Source organism: Salvelinus fontinalis, chromosome 42, assembly GCF_029448725.1.
Source record: "Salvelinus fontinalis isolate EN_2023a chromosome 42, ASM2944872v1, whole genome shotgun sequence".
In the NCBI taxonomy this organism is placed as follows: domain Eukaryota; kingdom Metazoa; phylum Chordata; class Actinopteri; order Salmoniformes; family Salmonidae; genus Salvelinus; species Salvelinus fontinalis.
Window position 1 is genome coordinate 11,079,481 of NC_074706.1, and position 22,764 is coordinate 11,102,244.

Here is a 22,764-nt window from a genome sequence, read left to right on the forward strand (position 1 = left end):
AAATCACGTCTCTCAGTTGATCATTTGAAATGGAACATTGGGTTCAACTCAGACGACAGACAGTCCATGTGGAAAACAGATTCTAGCCTCTATTTCCTCCCCCAATCTCTGCATGGAATTGAGAATGGATAAATGGAATCTCCTAGCTAACAGAGATGGGCAGGTTATCCAAACACTATCACTAGCTAGTTGACTTCCCTCTCTTCCATTTAACCCCCTTAGACCCCTGCCTCTGGAGTGTGGAGGTTATTTATTAGCTCAGTTATCTTCTTAAAGGGACGGCTCTCAACCCGACCATACAGATCATCTAGCTCGGATTGAATCACCTCGGAATCTTCCACATAGCCATGGGGTTCTATTCATCCAGTCAGGGAGGACCTTTTTTCTCTCTCCCTCTCTCTTCCTCTCTTTCCCCCAACCCTACTTGCCCCTAAGAGAGGTCTACTCTCCACCCCACACCCCTTCTCCAATCCAATTAAGCCAGGGACAAAAGCAGGATTAGTGAAGAGTTTACCTCAGTGGAGCTCCACAGCGACCCCCAAAAAGGCCCGTCGATGGTAAAAAGGCCAAAGGGGGCTTTGGGAGTTTGAGGGATAGCGGGGAGAATGTGATGGGCGCTGGCCAGCGATCTTAACCTGTCTGATGTTTGTGTGGCGAACGGTGGCTCAATGCGCCGGCGGTTTAGAAGGAAGTTGCAGGTTGGGGACAATGCCTCAGTCTTTGACCACTTTGCTCCAGAAGCTTGGGCCTGTCTCCCCGATTTTCTCTGCGCCTCTGAATTTCAATGAAAGGCGCCTCCATCTCCTCTCTCCTCCATTCATGAAGGGACTAGCGTTGGCTGACTGGCTTGACACTTCAAGGAACGTTTTTCTAGTCGTTGAAATTGTATCCCACCTCCAACAGGTGGCAACCTCATGGTCTCGAGGGACGGTTTGGTACTTCTTAAAAGATAGCTGTTGGATATAGTGTTTAATCAAGGAAATAACCAACCGTTTTAAAGCCTTTGTGGTCAATTGTAGGCCTGGGAAGAGTCTCTGTCCCCGGGTCAATGATAATTACAGTAGCAACATCCGTCTGTTATTGTTCTCTTGTCGTCTTTTGAACGGCCATCGTTGCCCTGAAGTAGCAGGTAAAATGCCAGGACAGGCAGCCTTCTAAATTTGCATATGTCTGGCGAATTTCACGCTCCCCTTCCCTTCACTTATGTGGCCTTATCCCTCCTTTATTCTACCATCACCCCAGAGCCACCAACTCTGCCCTCACCGGCCCCAAGGTTAAAGCGCTTTAAGTCTCAACCCAAAACTGTTAAGGGGAGAGAAACGCCAGGCCTTGAATGGGGATGGGGGGAGAATGGGGGTTTTGTGTACCCCCTCTGGCTAAACTGATCCCTATCTCTGTGTAATTACCTAAAGAAATAGAACTTTATTTCCTCCTTCACCACAAGAAAGAATGTGACACATTGACCACTGGGTTGCCAGATTGGGATTGGTCTTATCCTCCTGTTTTTTTTTTAATTCTCATAAAAAAGCTCCCAGGTACTGTTTCGTGTTACTATTTATATCCCACCGCTGCCACCAATTGCACTTGCTACCTCTAACAGTTTGGTTTCTTATTCTCTCCCCAGAGCTCCTTGTCCCTGGCCTCGATCTGCACAAAAGCTCACTTGTTTAATGAGTCAATGCATTGAGGGCTTCACTTCTCTGCCAATTAACCCCAGGACCATTCCGTCATCTTCCTAAATCCACACGCGGCTTTTTTGTTCACGCTTTATAAGGCTAAGCCGCTCGCTAGCGCTGGAGCAGGGGCCGGGCTGGAAAGTTAAAAGGCTAACCTGTTAGCAAACACAGTGGAGAGGGACATAAAAGGTTTAATCCCTATTAGGATAAATTCAAACTAAATGGCCCCAAATAGCCTTTGAAAAGAAGGGACTCCCTTCAAAGAGTATGGCCCCAAACTAAGCAGCGTTTGGGGGTAAATGGGTTTGGCTTGGATGTCACTACTATACCCTGGACTCAACGCAAGCTTGGACCCTCTTTATTTTTCTTTACATCTCTCACACTCCAGCGGCTTCTTAGGCCTGTTTATTTGCTCAGTGTCGTGGTTTGTTTTACTTGCCTCGCCGCAGATAGACTCCTATACGTGACCAGTGATTAGAGCTTGAATCACTCAGTTACATGCGGGTACAACAAATCGTGCCTATCAATCATGCCCTAATGACACAAATCCTTTGGCTAAATGTATTGGATGAATTTGTGTTGAATATTTTCTGTACTTCTCTAAAAACAACCTGTGTGTGGTGTGCGTATGTATCTTACTGCATGCAGTAGGGGTTATCTTAATTGCCTATTGTTGTGGGGATGACTGCTGGGGTGAGAAAGTAGAGTCATGTGTTTTCCACCGTTCTGCAGGTCCCATGATCCTAGAACTCTCACTATGGGGACAGATTTTTTCCCCCTCTAAGATGTGATTCTCCCCCCTCCCCTCCCCCTTCTTTCACATTCTGGGAGACTGTATCACACCTTGTTTGGATAGTCCATCTGTAGATGCTCTACAGACTGTCTAATAGCCCTTATCCTAACCTTTATTCTAAACCTAACCCAGCAAGCAGTTGCTTATCAACAGTATGATAGTACGACTATCTGTAGATCACCGATATGGGACATTCCAAATACAGTGAGACTCTCTCTCTCTCTCTCTCTCTCTCACTCTCACTCTCACTCTTTCACACACACACACTTACCAGCTCTGTTTTTTTTTCCTGGTATCACTCAAACTCAACAACAAAATTTGTCCTAATTGGCTCCATAGGGCTGAGGGGGGGACTGGGGCGAGTCAGAGGGGCCCGTACATACCAGTGGAGGCGAGGGCCCTGATTGGAGCAGAGGCCCAGGCCCAGACCTTGTTAGCCTACCCCTTCCACACCCCTTCTCTACCTCCTACTCATTAGTCTGATGAAGTCATTCTCTGATGGAGGGTGACATGGCTGGGTGTGGTGTGCCAGGCTGGAACAGAACCCAACCGGGGAGGGGGGTTCTGAGGCAAAGCCTGTGTGTGTCAGATGAAGGGTGGGTGGGGGGATATAGGGGTTCTACAGAAGGCAGAGTCCATGTAGATGAAGTGCCAGGGAAGGCTAGCGTCAAACTCATGGACTCAAGTGTCTGCTTGTGTTAGTCTTCGCTTTCATATTCATTTAGGTTTGGACAGCCGTAAACTCCAGACTCGCGTCTCAGACGGCTGCTGTGGTTATCGTACCTGATTTGATTCTGTGGTCAGCGACGCGAAGGAAGAAGAGTTGGATAATATGCTGCTGGGGATTCTTCACATGTCCAGACTGTGACCCTATACAGGGTCCTTGATCTTCTAGCTCGTTGTTCATATGAGTCAAGGTGTTGTAGTCCAACTACTGCTGCTTCTGTTTGGTTGGGAATGGGGGAAGTCCATGGAAATACTCAGGGAGAATTGGTGTAATCTGTAGTGCAGAATAATGTGCACCTGGCTGTTGAGAAGGGGGTGTAAACAATGTAGTTATTTCACATGAGGGGGGGGAAAGGGGCTTGATTGATGTTCAGATCCCTTTGCACACAAACACTCCCTCTATACGAAACACATTCCCATAGGAATACTTAAGCACACACACAAACATCCGCACACAGAGAGAGTTTGTGTGTGTGTGTTCGTCAGAGTGTGTGAGGGGGGGGGGTATATGCCCCCGAGTGTGTGTGTGTTTGCGTGTCGCAAAAGCAATTCCAATTCCGTACTGATAAGTCCAGAGGTTTCTTTTCTTTTTCACTACAAACCCTATCGACTTCCCCAATATGGCTGCTCTCCCTCTCCCCCCCCTCTTCCTCTACCCCCCCCCCGTCTCTGTTTTGATGTTGATTGATCACCTCTCTTCCTCCCGCTCATTAATTTCATCACTTTATCTCCACCTCTTCATAGGACCAAAAGGTAATAATAAATCCCTCCTCCGTGGTCCTTTAACCGGAGCAGCCGCGCGGAAACGCTTAATAACGGCCTACAAATTGAACTTCAATCACCTAATTTTCCTTCAAAGGCCCCAGACTGACGCAACACAAGCCATAATAAACCAAATGGAAAAACGCTATTTCACTCTTCCCTCTTGCCCCACCATCCTTAGATGAATTTCCTGATTGACATTGTACAATAAAGGTTTCTTCTATTCTAATAAGCGACATTGGTTGCCATCTACTATGTAACACTGTTTCCTTTTTTCTCTCAATGCCAGGAAGTCCTTATCAGCCCAAACACCCGCGCCTCGTCTCCCCAATACAGAAACCTATTGAGAGACTAATTTATCTTGTAACACACACACACACACACACACACACACACACACACACACACACACACACACAGTTATCTTGTAACACTCACAGCACAACTACCCACCTACTTTGTTCTCCTCTCATGTTAGATGGTATTTTCAATTACATTTGTGTCAGAAACCCAAACGGGTGGTGCTGTGCCCCCGTCAAACCAGTTTATTTGTCACATGACAGAATATTACAGATGTAAACCGCACACTGAAATATCAGACGTACGAAATAGAAAATCAAGAATAGGATCTTTAAAAAACCACATCAGCAGCAAGCTTGAGGAGTCGGGGGTGAGGAGGGGTATGTTGGTGGGTAGTCATTTCTGGAGTGGAGAGGGTGTGATGGAGTAGGTCCATTGGCAGGGATCGGCTGAGAGATTGGTGTGTGTGTGTCGGATAGCGGTGGATAGCTACGGGGGTTGGTAGAGGCACATCTCTCCCCCGGTCCCCCTTCAAGTGTCCCTCTTCATTCCAGAGTCGTTTGGGTGTCTGACAGAGACAAACGATAGTGCTTCAGAAATGACCAGCAGCCCAGGCACAAACAGGTTGAATAACTCCCAGTGCGGCAGGGAGCGAGAGGGAGTGTGATTGTGTGGGAGAGAGAAAAAAAGCTTCACATCGAGACTCTCAAAGCCTTTTGTTGTTCTGTTTGGCTGCATGCATCCCTCTGTGGTGTCAGTCGCTTTGAAATTCAGCTTGGAGTCAGAGAGCTGAATTGATGAGAATTGCTGTACCGGAAACTAGAAAGCTATATTAAGCCATAATCAAATGCATAAGAGTGAAGATGCCTAGGGATTTTATGTTTTTTGCAACCCTGTAGAGCTTTTGTCTTTGAGAAATACAAGATTTATGTCAATATATATATGTCAATATATATGTCAATGTATATTTCAATATTTTTTTCTATCAAAACCATTATCTCGGTTTGTCAATACAAACTATTATCCTTCAACAGTCCCATACTTCACGGTCCATTCTTTCTCTCGCTGCTTCATTGGTTCTTGGAATTGTGTGTTCCGAGTCTGACTTCTACATTAATTCAATAAGCACTCCATCAGGCAAGCCAATCAGAAGAGGCCTCCATCAGGCGGCAGGCCAATCAACAGGGGCCATTTGTGGCCACGTCTGGAGGAGGTTGAGGGGAGTTGGAGTGGTGATGTTTCACCTTCAAGGCCTTCAGGGCCAGTGATGGAGACTGATGGAGGCCCGGAGGGCTGCAGCCACAAACACCTGCAGTCTGGAGCCATTAGGTATAGAGGCAATCGGAGACTCTGAGACACTAGGAGGCCTACAATATATACCACCATGGTACTTTATTCCAGTATATGGCCCTTTCAAATAAAGTGTAGAATAAAGTCATATCTATAATTCTGGATGGAATATAATTCTGGATGGAATATATATCTGGAATATATTTTAGGTACCTTCTCTACCACAGTCATCTTTGTTTACTTGTTTATTACTCTGTTTTGGTCCACTGTCTGACTCCATTCTTCTTTAGTGATTTAATTCTCATTCTCCTCTTTATCGGTTTTATACTGACCCCTCCTCTGTCTATCTATCACGGCCCTAGCATATGTAGCAATAACTCCAGCCCCGGACAATAACGGCCTCACCGCTGCAATTTGTCCAGCAGCCGTTTCGACCAAGTGGGTCATAGGCGGCACACCTTTCTCTCCCCTGGATAGTTTATCGTGCCACTAAGTCACCCTCTGAGTTTATTCAACTGCAAGGGAAAAGGTGTCTGTGGAGGAGAGAGAGGGAATGCTGACTCCCGCTCTGGAACTTTACAACACAGGGTTTCTGAAAAACATCGGTCTCAAATATTCTTAAAAAAATATATATATTTAATTTTACCCCCTTTTCTCCCCAATTTCGTAGTATCCAATTGTTAGTAGTTACTATCTTGTCTCATCGCTACAACTCCCGTACGGGCTCGGGAGAGACGAAGGTCGAAAGCCATGCGTCCTCCGAAGCACAACCCAACCAAGCCGCACTGCTTCTTAACACAGCGCGCCTCCAACCCGGAAGCCAGCCGCACCAATGTGTCGGAGGAAACACTGTGCACCTGGCGACCTGGTCAGCGCGCACTGCGCCCGGCCCGCCACAGGAGTCGCTAGTGCGCGATGAGACAAGGATATCCCTACCGGCCAAACCCTCCCTAACCCGGACGACGCTAGGCCAATTGTGCGTCGCCCCATGGACCTCCCGGTCGCGGCCGGCTGCGGCAGAGCCTGGGCTCGAACCGTCTCAAATATTCTATCTGGAGACGTTTTTGGAGTTAAGATGAATCGGTCTGGTTCACAATATGATATGAGGTGACGAGCGGCGTCGCTTCTAGACCTGTCATTTCTATCTACACCCTGAGAGACTGGCCGCAACATCATCAATTTAGCCCTCAGTGCCTCACAGACAAGTACTCACTCTGAGGAGGAGAGGATCACTAGAAACACACGGGTGTAGAAATGAACCCCTGGAACAGAGAGTAAAGGGTACTCACCCACCCACCCACCTGGAACAGAGAGTAAAGGTTACTTACCCACCCACATGGAACAGAGAGTAAAGGTTACTTACCCACCCACCTAGAACAGAGAGTAAAGGTTACTTACCCACTCACCCACCTAGAACAGAGAGTAAAGGTTACTTACCACTCACCCACCTAGAACAGAGAGTAAAGGTTACTTACCCACCCACCTGGAACAGAGAGTAAAGGTTACTTACCCACCCACCCACCTAGAACAGAGTAAAGGTTACTTACCCACTCACCCACCTAGAACAGAGAGTAAAGGTTACTTACCACTCACCCACCTGGAACAGAGAGTAAAGGTTACCTACCCACTCACCCACCTGGAACAGAGAGTAAAGGTTACTTACCCACCCACCTGGAACAGAGAGTAAAGGTTACTTACCCACCCACCTAGAACAGAGAGTAAAGGTTACTTACCCACCCACCTTGAACAGAGAGTAAAGGTTACTTACCCACCCACCTAGAACAGAGAGTAAAGGTTACTTACCCACCCACCTGGAACAGAGAGTAAAGGTTACTTACCCACCCACCTGGAACAGAGAGTAAAGGTTACTTACCCACCCACCTGGAACAGAGAGTAAAGGTTACTTACCCACCCACCTAGAACAGAGAGTAAAGGTTACTTACCCACTCACCCACCTCGAACAGAGAGTAAAGGTTACTTACCCACCCACCCACCTGGAACAGAGAGTAAAGGTTACTTACCCACTCACCCACCTCGAACAGAGAGTAAAGGTTACTTACCCACCCACCTGGAACAGAGAGTAAAGGTTACTTACCCACCCACCTGGAACAGAGAGTAAAGGTTACTTACCCACCCACCTAGAACAGAGAGTAAAGGTTACTTACCCACTCACCCACCTGGAACAGAGAGTAAAGGTTACTTACCACTCACCCACCTGGAACAGAGAGTAAAGGTTACTCACCCACCCACCCACCTGGAACAGAGAGTAAAGGTTACTTACCCACCCACCCACCTAGAACAGAGAGTAAAGGTTACTTACCCACCCACCCACCTGGAACAGAGAGTAAAGGTTACTTACCCACCCACCTGGAACAGAGAGTAAAGGTTACTTACCCACCCACTCACCTAGAACAGAGAGTAAAGGTTACTTACCCACTCACCCACCTAGAACAGAGAGTAAAGGTTACTTACCCACCCACTCACCTAGAACAGAGAGTAAAGGTTACTCACCCACTCACTCACCTAGAACAGATAGTAAAGGTTACTTACCCACTCACCCACCTAGAACAGAGAGTAAAGGTTACTTACCCACCTAGAACAGAGAGTAAAGGTTACTTACCCACCTTGAACAGAGAGTAAAGGTTACTTACCCACCCACCCACCTAGAACAGAGAGTAAAGATTACTCACCACTCACCCACCTAGAACAGAGAGTAAAGGTTACTTACCACTCACCCACCTAGAACCGAGAGTAAAGGTTACTTACCCACTCACCCACCTAGAACAGAGAGTAAAGGTTACTTACCACTCACCCACCTAGAACAGAGAGTAAAGGTTACTTACCCACTCACCCACCTGGAACAGAGAGTAAAGGTTACTTACCCACCCACCCACCTAGAACAGAGAGTAAAGGTTACTTACCCACTCACCCACCTAGAACAGAGAGTAAAGGTTACTTACCACTCACCCACCTGGAACAGAGAGTAAAGGTTACTTACCCACTCACCCACCTAGAACAGAGAGTAAAGGTTACTTACCACTCACCCACCTGGAACAGAGAGTAAAGGTTACTTACCCACCCACCTGGAACAGAGAGTAAAGGTTACTTACCCACCCACCTAGAACAGAGAGTAAAGGTTACTTACCCACCCACCTGGAACAGAGAGTAAAGGTTACTTACCCACCCACCCACCTAGAACAGAGTAAAGGTTACTTACCCACTCACCCACCTAGAACAGAGAGTAAAGGTTACTTACCACTCACCCACCTGGAACAGAGAGTAAAGGTTACCTACCCACTCACCCACCTGGAACAGAGAGTAAAGGTTACTTACCCACCCACCTGGAACAGAGAGTAAAGGTTACTTACCCACCCACCTAGAACAGAGAGTAAAGGTTACTTACCCACCCACCTTGAACAGAGAGTAAAGGTTACTTACCCACCCACCTAGAACAGAGAGTAAAGGTTACTTACCCACCCACCTGGAACAGAGAGTAAAGGTTACTTACCCACCCACCTGGAACAGAGAGTAAAGGTTACTTACCCACCCACCTGGAACAGAGAGTAAAGGTTACTTACCCACCCACCTAGAACAGAGAGTAAAGGTTACTTACCCACTCACCCACCTCGAACAGAGAGTAAAGGTTACTTACCCACCCACCCACCTGGAACAGAGAGTAAAGGTTACTTACCCACTCACCCACCTCGAACAGAGAGTAAAGGTTACTTACCCACCCACCTGGAACAGAGAGTAAAGGTTACTTACCCACCCACCTGGAACAGAGAGTAAAGGTTACTTACCCACCCACCTAGAACAGAGAGTAAAGGTTACTTACCCACTCACCCACCTGGAACAGAGAGTAAAGGTTACTTACCACTCACCCACCTGGAACAGAGAGTAAAGGTTACTCACCCACCCACCCACCTGGAACAGAGAGTAAAGGTTACTTACCCACCCACCCACCTAGAACAGAGAGTAAAGGTTACTTACCCACCCACCCACCTGGAACAGAGAGTAAAGGTTACTTACCCACCCACCTGGAACAGAGAGTAAAGGTTACTTACCCACCCACTCACCTAGAACAGAGAGTAAAGGTTACTTACCCACTCACCCACCTAGAACAGAGAGTAAAGGTTACTTACCCACCCACTCACCTAGAACAGAGAGTAAAGGTTACTCACCCACTCACTCACCTAGAACAGATAGTAAAGGTTACTTACCCACTCACCCACCTAGAACAGAGAGTAAAGGTTACTTACCCACCTAGAACAGAGAGTAAAGGTTACTTACCCACCTTGAACAGAGAGTAAAGGTTACTTACCCACCCACCCACCTAGAACAGAGAGTAAAGATTACTCACCACTCACCCACCTAGAACAGAGAGTAAAGGTTACTTACCACTCACCCACCTAGAACCGAGAGTAAAGGTTACTTACCCACTCACCCACCTAGAACAGAGAGTAAAGGTTACTTACCACTCACCCACCTAGAACAGAGAGTAAAGGTTACTTACCCACTCACCCACCTGGAACAGAGAGTAAAGGTTACTTACCCACCCACCCACCTAGAACAGAGAGTAAAGGTTACTTACCCACTCACCCACCTAGAACAGAGAGTAAAGGTTACTTACCACTCACCCACCTGGAACAGAGAGTAAAGGTTACTTACCCACTCACCCACCTAGAACAGAGAGTAAAGGTTACTTACCACTCACCCACCTGGAACAGAGAGTAAAGGTTACTTACCCACCCACCTGGAACAGAGAGTAAAGGTTACTTACCCACCCACCTAGAACAGAGAGTAAAGGTTACTTACCCACCCACCTTGAACAGAGAGTAAAGGTTACTTACCCACCCACCTAGAACAGAGAGTAAAGGTTACTTACCCACTCACCCACCTGGAACAGAGAGTAAAGGTTACTTACCCACCCACCTGGAACAGAGAGTAAAGGTTACTTACCCACCCACCTGGAACAGAGAGTAAAGGTTACTTACCCACCCACCTAGAACAGAGAGTAAAGGTTACTTACCCACTCACCCACCTCGAACAGAGAGTAAAGGTTACTTACCCACCCACCCACCTGGAACAGAGAGTAAAGGTTACTTACCCACTCACCCACCTCGGACAGAGAGTAAAGGTTACTTACCCACCCACCTGGAACAGAGAGTAAAGGTTACTTACCCACCCACCTGGAACAGAGAGTAAAGGTTACTTACCCACCCACTCACCTAGAACAGAGAGTAAAGGTTACTCACCCACTCACTCACCTAGAACAGATAGTAAAGGTTACTTACCCACTCACCCACCTAGAACAGAGAGTAAAGGTTACTTACCCACCCACTCACCTAGAACAGAGAGTAAAGGTTACTCACCCACTCACTCACCTAGAACAGATAGTAAAGGTTACTTACCCACTCACCCACCTAGAACAGAGAGTAAAGGTTACTTACCCACCTAGAACAGAGAGTAAAGGTTACTTACCCACCTTGAACAGAGAGTAAAGGTTACTTACCCACCTTGAACAGAGAGTAAAGGTTACTTACCCACCCACCTGGAACAGAGAGTAAAGGTTACTTACCCACCCACCTAGAACAGAGAGTAAAGGTTACTTACCCACCCACCTTGAACAGAGAGTAAAGGTTACTTACCCACCCACCTAGAACAGAGAGTAAAGGTTACTTACCCACTCACCCACCTGGAACAGAGAGTAAAGGTTACTTACCCACCCACCTGGAACAGAGAGTAAAGGTTACTTACCCACCCACCTGGAACAGAGAGTAAAGGTTACTTACCCACCCACCTAGAACAGAGAGTAAAGGTTACTTACCCACTCACCCACCTCGAACAGAGAGTAAAGGTTACTTACCCACCCACCCACCTGGAACAGAGAGTAAAGGTTACTTACCCACTCACCCACCTCGGACAGAGAGTAAAGGTTACTTACCCACCCACCTGGAACAGAGAGTAAAGGTTACTTACCCACCCACCTGGAACAGAGAGTAAAGGTTACTTACCCACCCACCTAGAACAGAGAGTAAAGGTTACTTACCCACTCACCCACCTGGAACAGAGAGTAAAGGTTACTTACCACTCACCCACCTGGAACAGAGAGTAAAGGTTACTCACCCACCCACCCACCTGGAACAGAGAGTAAAGGTTACTTACCCACCCACCCACCTAGAACAGAGAGTAAAGGTTACTCACCCACTCACCCACCTAGAACAGAGAGTAAAGGTTACTTACCCACCCACCCACCTGGAACAGAGAGTAAAGGTTACTTACCCACCCACCCACCTGGAACAGAGAGTAAAGGTTACTTACCCACCCACCCACCTGGAACAGAGAGTAAAGGTTACTTACCCACTCACCCACCTGGAACAGAGAGTAAAGGTTACTTACCCACCCACCTGGAACAGAGAGTAAAGGTTACTTACCCACCCACTCACCTAGAACAGAGAGTAAAGGTTACTTACCCACTCACCCACCTAGAACAGAGAGTAAAGGTTACTTACCCACCCACTCACCTAGAACAGAGAGTAAAGGTTACTCACCCACTCACTCACCTAGAACAGATAGTAAAGGTTACTTACCCACTCACCCACCTAGAACAGAGAGTAAAGGTTACTTACCCACCTAGAACAGAGAGTAAAGGTTACTTACCCACCTTGAACAGAGAGTAAAGGTTACTTACCCACCTTGAACAGAGAGTAAAGGTTACTTACCCACCCACCCACCTAGAACAGAGAGTAAAGGTTACTCACCCACCTAGAACAGAGAGTAAAGGTTACTCACCCACCTAGAACAGAGAGTAAAGGTTACTCACCCACCTAGAACAGAGAGTCAAGGTTACTCACCCACCTAGAACAGAGAGTAAAGGTTACTCACCCACCTAGAACAGAGAGTAAAGGTTACTCACCCACTCACCCACCTAGAACAGAGAGTAAAGGTTACTCACCCACCTAGAACCGAGAGTAAAGGTTACTTACCCACTCACCCTCCTAGAACAGAGAGTAAAGGTTACTTACCCACCCACTGACCTAGAACAGAGAGTAAAGGTTACTTACCCACTCACCCACCTAGAACAGAGAGTAAAGGTTACTTACCCACTCACCCTCCTAGAACAGAGAGTAAAGGTTACTCACCCACTCACCCACCTAGAACAGAGAGTTAAGGTTACTTACCCACTCACCCACCTAGAACAGAGAGTAAAGGTTACTTACCACTCACCCACCTAGAACAGAGAGTAAAGTTTACTCACCCACTCACCCACCTAGAACAGAGAGTAAAGGTTACTTACCCACTCACCCACCTAGAACAGAGTGTAAAGGTTACTTACCCACTCACCCACCTAGAACAGAGAGTAAAGGTTACTTACCCACTCACCCACCTTGAACAGAGAGTAAAGGTTACTTACCACTCACCCACCTAGAACAGAGAGTAAAGGTTACTTACCCACTCACCCACCTAGAACAGAGAGTAAAGGTTACTTACCCACTCACCCTCCTAGAACAGAGAGTAAAGGTTACTTACCCACCCACTCACCTAGAACAGAGAGTAAAGGTTACTTACCCACTCACCCACCTGGAACAGAGAGTAAAGGTTACTTACCCACTCACCCTCCTAGAACAGAGAGTAAAGGTTACTTACCCACTCACCCACCTGGAACAGAGAGTAAAGGTTACTTACCCACCCACCTAGAACAGATAGTAAAGGTTACTTACCCACCCACCTAGAACAGAGAGTAAAGGTTACTTACCCACTCACCCACCTGGAACAGAGAGTAAAGGTTACTTACCCACTCACCCTCCTAGAACAGAGAGTAAAGGTTACTTACCCACCCACTCACCTAGAACAGAGAGTAAAGGTTACTTACCCACTCACCCACCTAGAACAGAGAGTAAAGGTTACTTACCCACCTTGAACAGAGAGTAAAGGTTACTTACCCACCCACCCACCTAGAACAGAGAGTAAAGATTACTCACCACTCACCCACCTAGAACAGAGAGTAAAGGTTACTTACCACTCACCCACCTAGAACCGAGAGTAAAGGTTACTTACCCACTCACCCACCTAGAACAGAGAGTAAAGGTTACTTACCCACTCACCCACCTAGAACAGAGAGTAAAGGTTACTTACCACTCACCCACCTGGAACAGAGAGTAAAGGTTACTCACCCACTCACTCACCTAGAACAGAGAGTAAAGGTTACTTACCCACTCACCCACCTGGAACAGAGAGTAAAGGTTACTTACCCACCCACCTAGAACAGAGAGTAAAGGTTACTTACCCACTCACCCACCTGGAACAGAGAGTAAAGGTTACTCACCCACCTAGAACAGAGAGTAAAGGTTACTCACCCACCTAGAACAGAGAGTAAAGGTTACTCACCCACCTAGAACAGAGAGTAAAGGTTACTCACCCACCTAGAACAGAGAGTAAAGGTTACTCACCCACCTAGAACAGAGAGTAAAGGTTACTCACCCACCTAGAACAGAGAGTAAAGGTTACTCACCCACCTAGAACAGAGAGTAAAGGTTACTCACCCACCTAGAACAGATAGTAAAGGTTACTCACCCACTCACCCACCTAGAACAGAGAGTAAAGGTTACTCACCCACCTAGAACAGAGAGTTAAGGTTACTTACCCACTCACCCTCCTAGAACAGAGAGTAAAGGTTACTTACCCACCCACTGACCTAGAACAGAGAGTAAAGGTTACTTACCCACTCACCCACCTAGAACAGAGAGTAAAGGTTACTTACCCACTCACCCTCCTAGAACAGAGAGTAAAGGTTACTCACCCACTCACCCACCTAGAACAGAGAGTAAAGGTTACTTACCCACTCACCCACCTAGAACAGAGAGTAAAGGTTACTTACCACTCACCCACCTAGAACAGAGAGTAAAGTTTACTCACCCACTCACCCACCTAGAACAGAGAGTAAAGGTTACTTACCCACTCACCCACCTAGAACAGAGTGTAAAGGTTACTTACCCACTCACCCACCTAGAACAGAGAGTAAAGGTTACTTACCCACTCACCCACCTAGAACAGAGAGTAAAGGTTACTTACCACTCACCCACCTAGAACAGAGAGTAAAGGTTACTTACCCACTCACCCACCTAGAACAGAGAGTAAAGGTTACTTACCACTCACCCACCTAGAACAGAGAGTAAAGGTTACTTACCCACCCACCCACCTAGAACAGAGAGTAAAGGTTACTTACCCACCCACTCACCTAGAACAGAGAGTAAAGGTTACTTACCCACTCACCCACCTGGAACAGAGAGTAAAGGTTGCTTACCCACTCACCCTCCTAGAACAGAGAGTAAAGGTTACTTACCCACCCACTCACCTAGAACAGAGAGTAAAGGTTACTTACCCACTCACCCACCTGGAACAGAGAGTAAAGGTTACTTACCCACTCACCCTCCTAGAACAGAGAGTAAAGGTTACTTACCCACTCACCCAGCTGGAACAGAGAGTAAAGGTTACTTACCCACCCACCTAGATCAGATAGTAAAGGTTACTTACCCACCCACCTAGAACAGAGAGTAAAGGTTACTTACCCACTCACCCACCTGGAACAGAGAGTAAAGGTTACTTACCCACTCACCCTCCTAGAACAGAGAGTAAAGGTTACTTACCCACCCACTCACCTAGAACAGAGAGTAAAGGTTACTTACCCACTCACCCACCTAGAACAGAGAGTAAAGGTTACTTACCCACCCACTCACCTAGAACAGAGAGTAAAGGTTACTCACCCACTCACTCACCTAGAACAGATAGTAAAGGTTACTTACCCACTCACCCACCTAGAACAGAGAGTAAAGGTTACTTACCCACCTAGAACAGAGAGTAAAGGTTACTTACCCACCTTGAACAGAGAGTAAAGGTTACTTACCCACCCACCCACCTAGAACAGAGAGTAAAGAATACTCACCACTCACCCACCTAGAACAGAGAGTAAAGGTTACTTACCACTCACCCACCTAGAACCGAGAGTAAAGGTTACTTACCCACTCACCCACCTAGAACAGAGAGTAAAGGTTACTTACCCACTCACCCACCTAGAACAGAGAGTAAAGGTTACTTACCACTCACCCACCTGGAACAGAGAGTAAAGGTTACTCACCCACTCACTCACCTAGAACAGAGAGTAAAGGTTACTTACCCACTCACCCACCTGGAACAGAGAGTAAAGGTTACTTACCCACCCACCTAGAACAGAGAGTAAAGGTTACTTACCCACTCACCCACCTGGAACAGAGAGTAAAGGTTACTCACCCACCTAGAACAGAGAGTAAAGGTTACTCACCCACCTAGAACAGAGAGTAAAGGTTACTCACCCACCTAGAACAGAGAGTAAAGGTTACTCACCCACCTAGAACAGAGAGTAAAGGTTACTCACCCACCTAGAACAGAGAGTAAAGGTTACTCACCCACTCACCCACCTAGAACAGAGAGTAAAGGTTACTCACCCACCTAGAACAGAGAGTTAAGGTTACTTACCCACTCACCCTCCTAGAACAGAGAGTAAAGGTTACTTACCCACCCACTCACCTAGAACAGAGAGTTAAGGTTACTCACCCACCTAGAACAGAGAGTTAAGGTTACTTACCCACTCACCCTCCTAGAACAGAGAGTAAAGGTTACTTACCCACTCACCCACCTAGAACAGAGAGTAAAGGTTACTTACCACTCACCCACCTAGAACAGAGAGTAAAGTTTACTCACCCACTCACCCACCTAGAACAGAGAGTAAAGGTTACTTACCCACTCACCCACCTAGAACAGAGAGTAAAGGTTACTTACCACTCACCCACCTAGAACAGAGAGTAAAGTTTACTCACCCACTCACCCACCTAGAACAGAGAGTAAAGGTTACTTACCCACTCACCCACCTAGAACAGAGAGTAAAGGTTACTTACCCACCCACCCACCTAGAACAGAGAGTAAAGGTTACTTACCCACCCACTCACCTAGAACAGAGAGTAAAGGTTACTTACCCACTCACCCACCTGGAACAGAGAGTAAAGGTTACTTACCCACTCACCCTCCTAGAACAGAGAGTAAAGGTTACTTACCCACCCACTCACCTAGAACAGAGAGTAAAGGTTACTTACCCACCCACTCACCTAGAACAGAGAGTAAAGGTTACTTACCCACTCACCCACCTGGAACAGAGAGTAAAGGTTACTTACCCACCCACCTAGAACAGAGAGTAAAGGTTACTTACCACTCACCCACCTAGAACAGAGAGTAAAGGTTACTCACCCACTCACCCACCTAGAACAGAGAGTAAAGGTTACTCACCACTCACCCTTCCATGTATCTTTTCACCTATACATGACATTTTCTACTGCGTTTCTGACCTGATACCACTTGGAGCTGGAAAGGGACATTCCAGCACTGAGAGATGACATGTAGTGTGGTTGAGGAGGCAGTGTCTGTGTGTATCTGTGACATGTAGTGTGGTTGAGGAGGCAGTGTCTGTGTGTATCTCGCTCTGTCTGTGTGTGTGTGTGTGTATCTCGCTCTGTCTGTGTGTGTGTGTGTGTATCTCGCTCTGTCTGTGTGTGTGTGTGTGTCTGTGACATGTAGTGTGGTTGAGGAGGCAGTGTGTGTGTATCTGTGACATGTAGTGTGGTTGAGGAGGCAGTGTGTGTGTATCTCGCTCTGTCTGTGTGTGTGTGTGTCTGTGACATGTAGTGTGGTTGAGGAGGCAGTGTGTGTGTATCTGTGACATGTAGTGTGGTTGAGGAGGCAGTGTGTGTGTATCTCGCTCTGTCTGTGTGTGTGTGTGTCTGTGACATGTAGTGTGGTTGAGGAGGCAGTGTGTGTGTATCTGTGACATGTAGTGTGGTTGAGGAGGCAGTGTGTGTGTATCTCGCTCTGTCTGTGTGTGTGTGTGTGTATCTCGCTCTGTCTGTGTGTGTGTGTCTGTGACATGTAGTGTGGTTGAGGAGGCAGTGTGTGTGTATCTGTGACATGTAGTGTGGTTGAGGAGGCAGTGTGTGTGTATCTCGCTCTGTCTGTGTGTGTGTGTGTCTGTGACATGTAGTGTGGTTGAGGAGGCAGTGTGTGTGTATCTGTGACATGTAGTGTGGTTGAGGAGGCAGTGTGTGTGTATCTGTGACATGTAGTGTGGTTGAGGAGGCAGTGTGTGTGTATCTCGCTCTGTCTGTGTGTGTGTGTGTGTCTGTGACATGTGGTGTGGTTGAGGAGGCAGTGTGTGTGTGTATCTGTGACATGTAGTGTGGTTGAGGAGGCAGTGTGTGTGTATCTCGCTCTGTCTGTGTGTGTGTGTGTCTGTGACATGTAGTGTGGTTGAGGAGGCAGTGTGTGTGTGTATCTGTGACATGTAGTGTGGTTGAGGAGGCAGTGTGTGTGTGTGTGTGTATCTCATTCTGTCTGTGTGTGTGTGTGTCTGTGACATGTAGTCTGATGAGTAGTTGGTGTTGTTGACATGTGAACCTGATGGCCACCCTGTCTGTCTGTCTGTCCATCCTTACAGTGGATGGAGAAGTCAGACTGATCCAACTGTCTGTCTGAGGCGGTTTGTCATAACCTTCAGATCAGACTGGTAAACAGACTCTGACAGACAGGACAGGGCAGGAGACACGCAGACCAGACTGTCATATCTAGTTATTTAGACGCTGCTTTGTTATACATCGTTGAGCTATATTTGTAAGTACACAGTGATGATCATACAATAACGTGAATACAGTATATTACTAAAATAAAGTTAGTTGATTGGTGTGGTGCAGACTGCAGTGTAAAATGTCCCCCGATCCTCCCCCAGTCCCACAGGCAGTGTTGTTGTGTAATGCTCTGTTGAGGCTGTGGGTTGCAGAGTGGCAGTGTGTAACACAGTCTGTTAACACTGATCAAATAGGGTTAATTGTATCACAGGGAGTGGTGGCTGCTGTAGACAGTTATTGCCTGCCTTGTGTGGAGATCAGTCCATGAGTGGCTGAAAGATGACGAGAAGTGATTTTCAAAATTGAAAAAAATCGAACTGAAAAATGTAACTAAGACTTCATCAAAAATAGAAAGATCAAACTGATGAGGAAAAAAACGGGCAAAATACCCATCTTTGTCACCTAGATCCTTCTAAAACCTTCATCAAAAAACACATAGTAGTGTCTTTCACAAATAACTTTGACGCCCAATGAAAGAAAATCCCTTCATAAGTCCTTTTGGATATTCTGTACCAGAAGCCACAGCTTGAGGGATTATTGTGACAGTGTTCCCATGGTGATGGGGCTGATGGGAGGCTGGTACGGTGTGGGGTCGTCCTGGGCCCAGCCTGTTAGGGTAGTGTAGGTGAGAGTCTGGGAGAGAGACGGACGGGCAGCCCAATCTCTCCTCCAAACCTCTCTAATCCACATTTAATTGAACTCCAGAGACTTTGAAGTGAGGCTGTGGTGCAGGCAGATCTTATTCCTCTGAGAGGAGGGCAGAGAGAGGGAGAGAAGGAAAAAGACAGAGAGCGAGAGAAGGAAAAAGACAGAGAGAGAGAGAAGGAAAAAGACAGAGAGAGAGAGAAGGAAAAAGACAGAGAGAGAGAGAAGGAAAAAGACAGAGAGAGAGAGAAGGAAAGAGAGAGAGAGAGAGAGAGAGAGAAGGAAAAGGAAAAGGAGAGAGAGAGAGAGAAGGAAAGAGAGAAAGACAGAAGGAAAAAGAGAGACAGAAGGAAAAAGAGAGAGATTGAGAGAGAAGGAAAAAGAGAGAGAGGGGCTCCCAGGACGTCCTCAGCTAAGAGCCCCAGCTGCTCCCTACCACTGCAACCTTTAATGAGCTCCTTGAAGCTAGTGCTGGAGTTAGCACACTATGCTAGTCGCATATTTCAATATTTCTTACCCCTCGGTGCCATACCTCAGTGACCCCTCTTCAATCCTTATGTCCCTTAACACCTAGCGTCATTAAAAGAGCTTTGAAACAAAAAGGGAGAGGCCCGGGCGAGTTATAAAAATAAAAAAAGCTAGTCAACAAAGCAACGATAAGTGGGTTAGCGCAGAATCTAAAGATTGGATTAGCTTGAATATGAATCGCAGGAGGCCCGGACCGAGCATCTGTGGCTGTCAGGAGGGCTGACAGGCGTCGAGACAAGTCACTCTGACAACCGCAGAGAGAGAGAGAGAGAGAGTATCCATTCTCCACAGAGAGGGATTATGCTCAGCTCATTTTAGCAGTTTTGCATTCTTTAGCGTTAGCCGACAAGCTCCTGTTTAACCTTGCAAGGTGGCAGTCCCCTTGTTAGAGGAATTATAGAAAGCAGGTTAACTGACTATTTAGCATAAACTGTGCTGTTGACCCAATAGCACTCTTCATAAAAGTGTTGTCAAACCCAGCTAGCTCTCACTGTCTCATGTGAGAATTAGATGTTAATCCATATTTATTTAATGTCAAATTTTGAAGTTGTTGCAAATGTCAAATTTCAAAGTGTTTAAGGTTAATTTTAGGAAATAACTGAGCATTTTTAAGTTTAGGGTTAAATTTAGGCATTAACTCTGAAATCTTATTTTTTATTTATTTTATTTTACCTTTATTTAACTAGGCAAGTCAGTTAAGAACAAATTCTTATTTTCAATGACGGCCTAGGAACAGTGGGTTAACTGCCTGTTCAGGGGCAGAACGACAGATTTGTACCTTGTCAGCTCGGGGATTTGAACTTGCAACCTTTCGGTTACTAGTCCAACGCTCTAACCACTAGGCTACCCTGCCGCCCTCTACCTTAAGATTAAGCATTAACTCCGAATGGTTAAGGTTTGGGATGGGCTGAAAACAAAAATCTCAAAAACAACTTTCTATCGCTGGATTCGAACTTGCCTTCCTTTGGAGTATTTGAATAGGGCTTATCTATCTGCCATCACTATCCACAACGCCACAGCATAACCCAAACCTACCTGAAGGTAACAGCGCTCACTGTTGCTTCTAGTGGCTGGTTTACACGTCATCTCCCGACGTCCTCAGACATGGATGGACGTCGAACACTGACTTGTATCACCGGTGACCTGGCTGGTCAAACCGGTCTTAATCTGGTGAAAAACGGAGCCATTAAAAACCACAGCAATGGGCAGTTTGTGTTGGCATTATAGATTTATTTGAACGATATATCACTGTTTTGTAAACACATTTTACGTTTGGCCTTGCAGTTGGTACTCTTCAGGGAAGTAATACTTTTTTAGCTCTGAATATTGGCGCATACTTGAAATGATCTTGACAATAGTATGTATCTGATTCTGAGCATTTCTTTATTTATATTTTAAGCAGAGAGGATACCCGCTGTCTAAATTACTGATGAGCTTTTAGTGAACTAAATGTCTGCCTCGTCCATCCCTCCCTCCCCTCCTCCCTCTGAATAGGGCTCATTCTCTCGTTAAAGGAATCGCTTTTTCATGGAGGCTGATCAATATAACACATTAATCCTGCTGTTCGGGACGACGCGTCATTTGGCTGTGATGAATGAACTAAAAACAGCCTTCTCTCCTCTTCCTTCTCTCCTCTCTCTTCCTTCTCTCCTCTCTCTTCTTCTCTCCTCTCTTCTTCTCTCCTCTCTCTTCTTCTCTCCTCTCTCTTCTTCTCTCCTCTCTCTTCTTCTCTCCTCTCTCTTCTTCTCCTCTCTCTCCTTCTCTCTCTTCTTCTCTCCTCTCTCCTTCTTCTCCTCTCTCCTTCTTCTTCTCCTCTCTCCTTCTTCTTCTCCTCTCTCCTTCTTCTTCTCTCCTCTCTTCATTTTCTCTCCTCTCTCTTCTTCTCTCCTCTCCTTCTTCTCTCTTCCTCTCTCTTATTCTCTCTTCTCCTCTCTCTTTCTTCTTCTTCTCCTCTCTCCTTCTTCTTCTCCTCTCTCCTTCTCTCCTCTCTTCATTTTCTCTCCTCTCTTCTCTCCTCTCCTTCTTCTCTCTTCCTCTCTCCTCTTCTTCTTCTCTTCTCTCCTTCTGCTCTCCTCTTCTTCTCTCTTCCTCTCTCTTATTCTCTCTTCTTCTCTCTTCTTCTCTCCTCTCTTCTCTCTTCCTCTCTCTTATTCTCTCTTCTTCTCTCTTCTTCTCTCCTCTCTTCTCTCTTCCTCTCTCTTATTCTCTCTTCTTCTCTCTTCTTCTCTCCTATCTTCTTCTCTCCTCTCCTTCTCTCTTTCTCTTCTTCTCTCTTCTTCTTCTCTCCTCTCTCTTCTTCTCTCTTCCTCTCCTCTCTTCTTTCTTTCTGTCACGTCTCCTCTTTTCTTCTTTCTTCTTTTACTACTTTCTTATCTCCTATCTTTGCTCACCTCTCACCCTCATTCTTTTCCTCCCTCTCCTCTCCTTACCACTCCTCTCCTCTCCAGATCCTAACCTACACAGAGGGCCTCCATGGTAAATGGCTGTTCACAGAGATCAGGGCTGTCTTCTCCAGACGTTACTTGCTACAGAACACTGCTCTGGAGATTTTCATGGCCAACCGAAGTAAGACTCACAACCAGCAGATTTTATCCTAATATTATTCAGTAGAATCACAACCCTTAAATTATGACATGAGTTTGGATTTGAATCTGAAAGACAAATGAGTGAAATGTATCTTTGCCAGGATCTTTTTGAAACAGTATAGATTTGATGTTGGGATTTATTTCTATATTATTTTGAATTTGAAGCGGCTCCATTATTTGTGGAAACCAAGCCATGGATTGACAGAACTTGTTTGCCTTCCTCTAGCTGCGGTCATGTTCAACTTCCCAGATGCAGGCACGGTCAAGAAGGTAGTCCAATGCCTCCCTCGCGTGGGGGTGGGCACCAACTTTGGCCTCCCACAGACCAGGTTAGTCTATCTCTTTCTATTTTGTTCTCTCTCTTCCTGCGGTGGAGGGTTGGTATGTGTTCATCCCCACTTTGTCTCGTCAGCTGACACTAAACACTTGTGGGCTTAGCGTGTAACACTGGCATTTCACGTGTCACACCGTCACGCTTCAGCACGTTCTGAGAAAACCACCACAGAAAGAGTGGAAAACATACACACACAGACAGACCAGACAGACCAGACAGACCAGACAGACCAGACAGACCAGACAGACCAGACAGACCAGACAGACCAGACAGACCAGACAGACCAGACAGACCAGACAGACCGACAGACCGACAGACCGACAGACCGACAGACCGACAGACCGACAGACCGACAGACCGACAGACAGACCGACAGACCGACAGACCGACAGACAGACCGACAGACCGACAGACCGACAGA

The 22,764-nt window shown here is 46.6% G+C and overlaps 1 protein-coding gene across 3 annotated transcripts in view; it reads left to right on the top strand.

Annotated features, from left to right (window-relative positions):
- LOC129841026 (lipopolysaccharide-responsive and beige-like anchor protein) overlaps positions 1-22,764 on the top strand; it is a 329,530-nt gene that overhangs the window by 223,924 nt on the left and 82,842 nt on the right. For all 3 annotated transcript variants that reach the window (XM_055909138.1, XM_055909136.1, XM_055909137.1), the window contains 2 exons: positions 21,872-21,989; positions 22,236-22,338. In XM_055909138.1, coding sequence (XP_055765113.1) covers positions 21,872-21,989; positions 22,236-22,338 — 221 coding nt within the window. The remainder of the gene's footprint in view (positions 1-21,871; positions 21,990-22,235; positions 22,339-22,764) is intronic.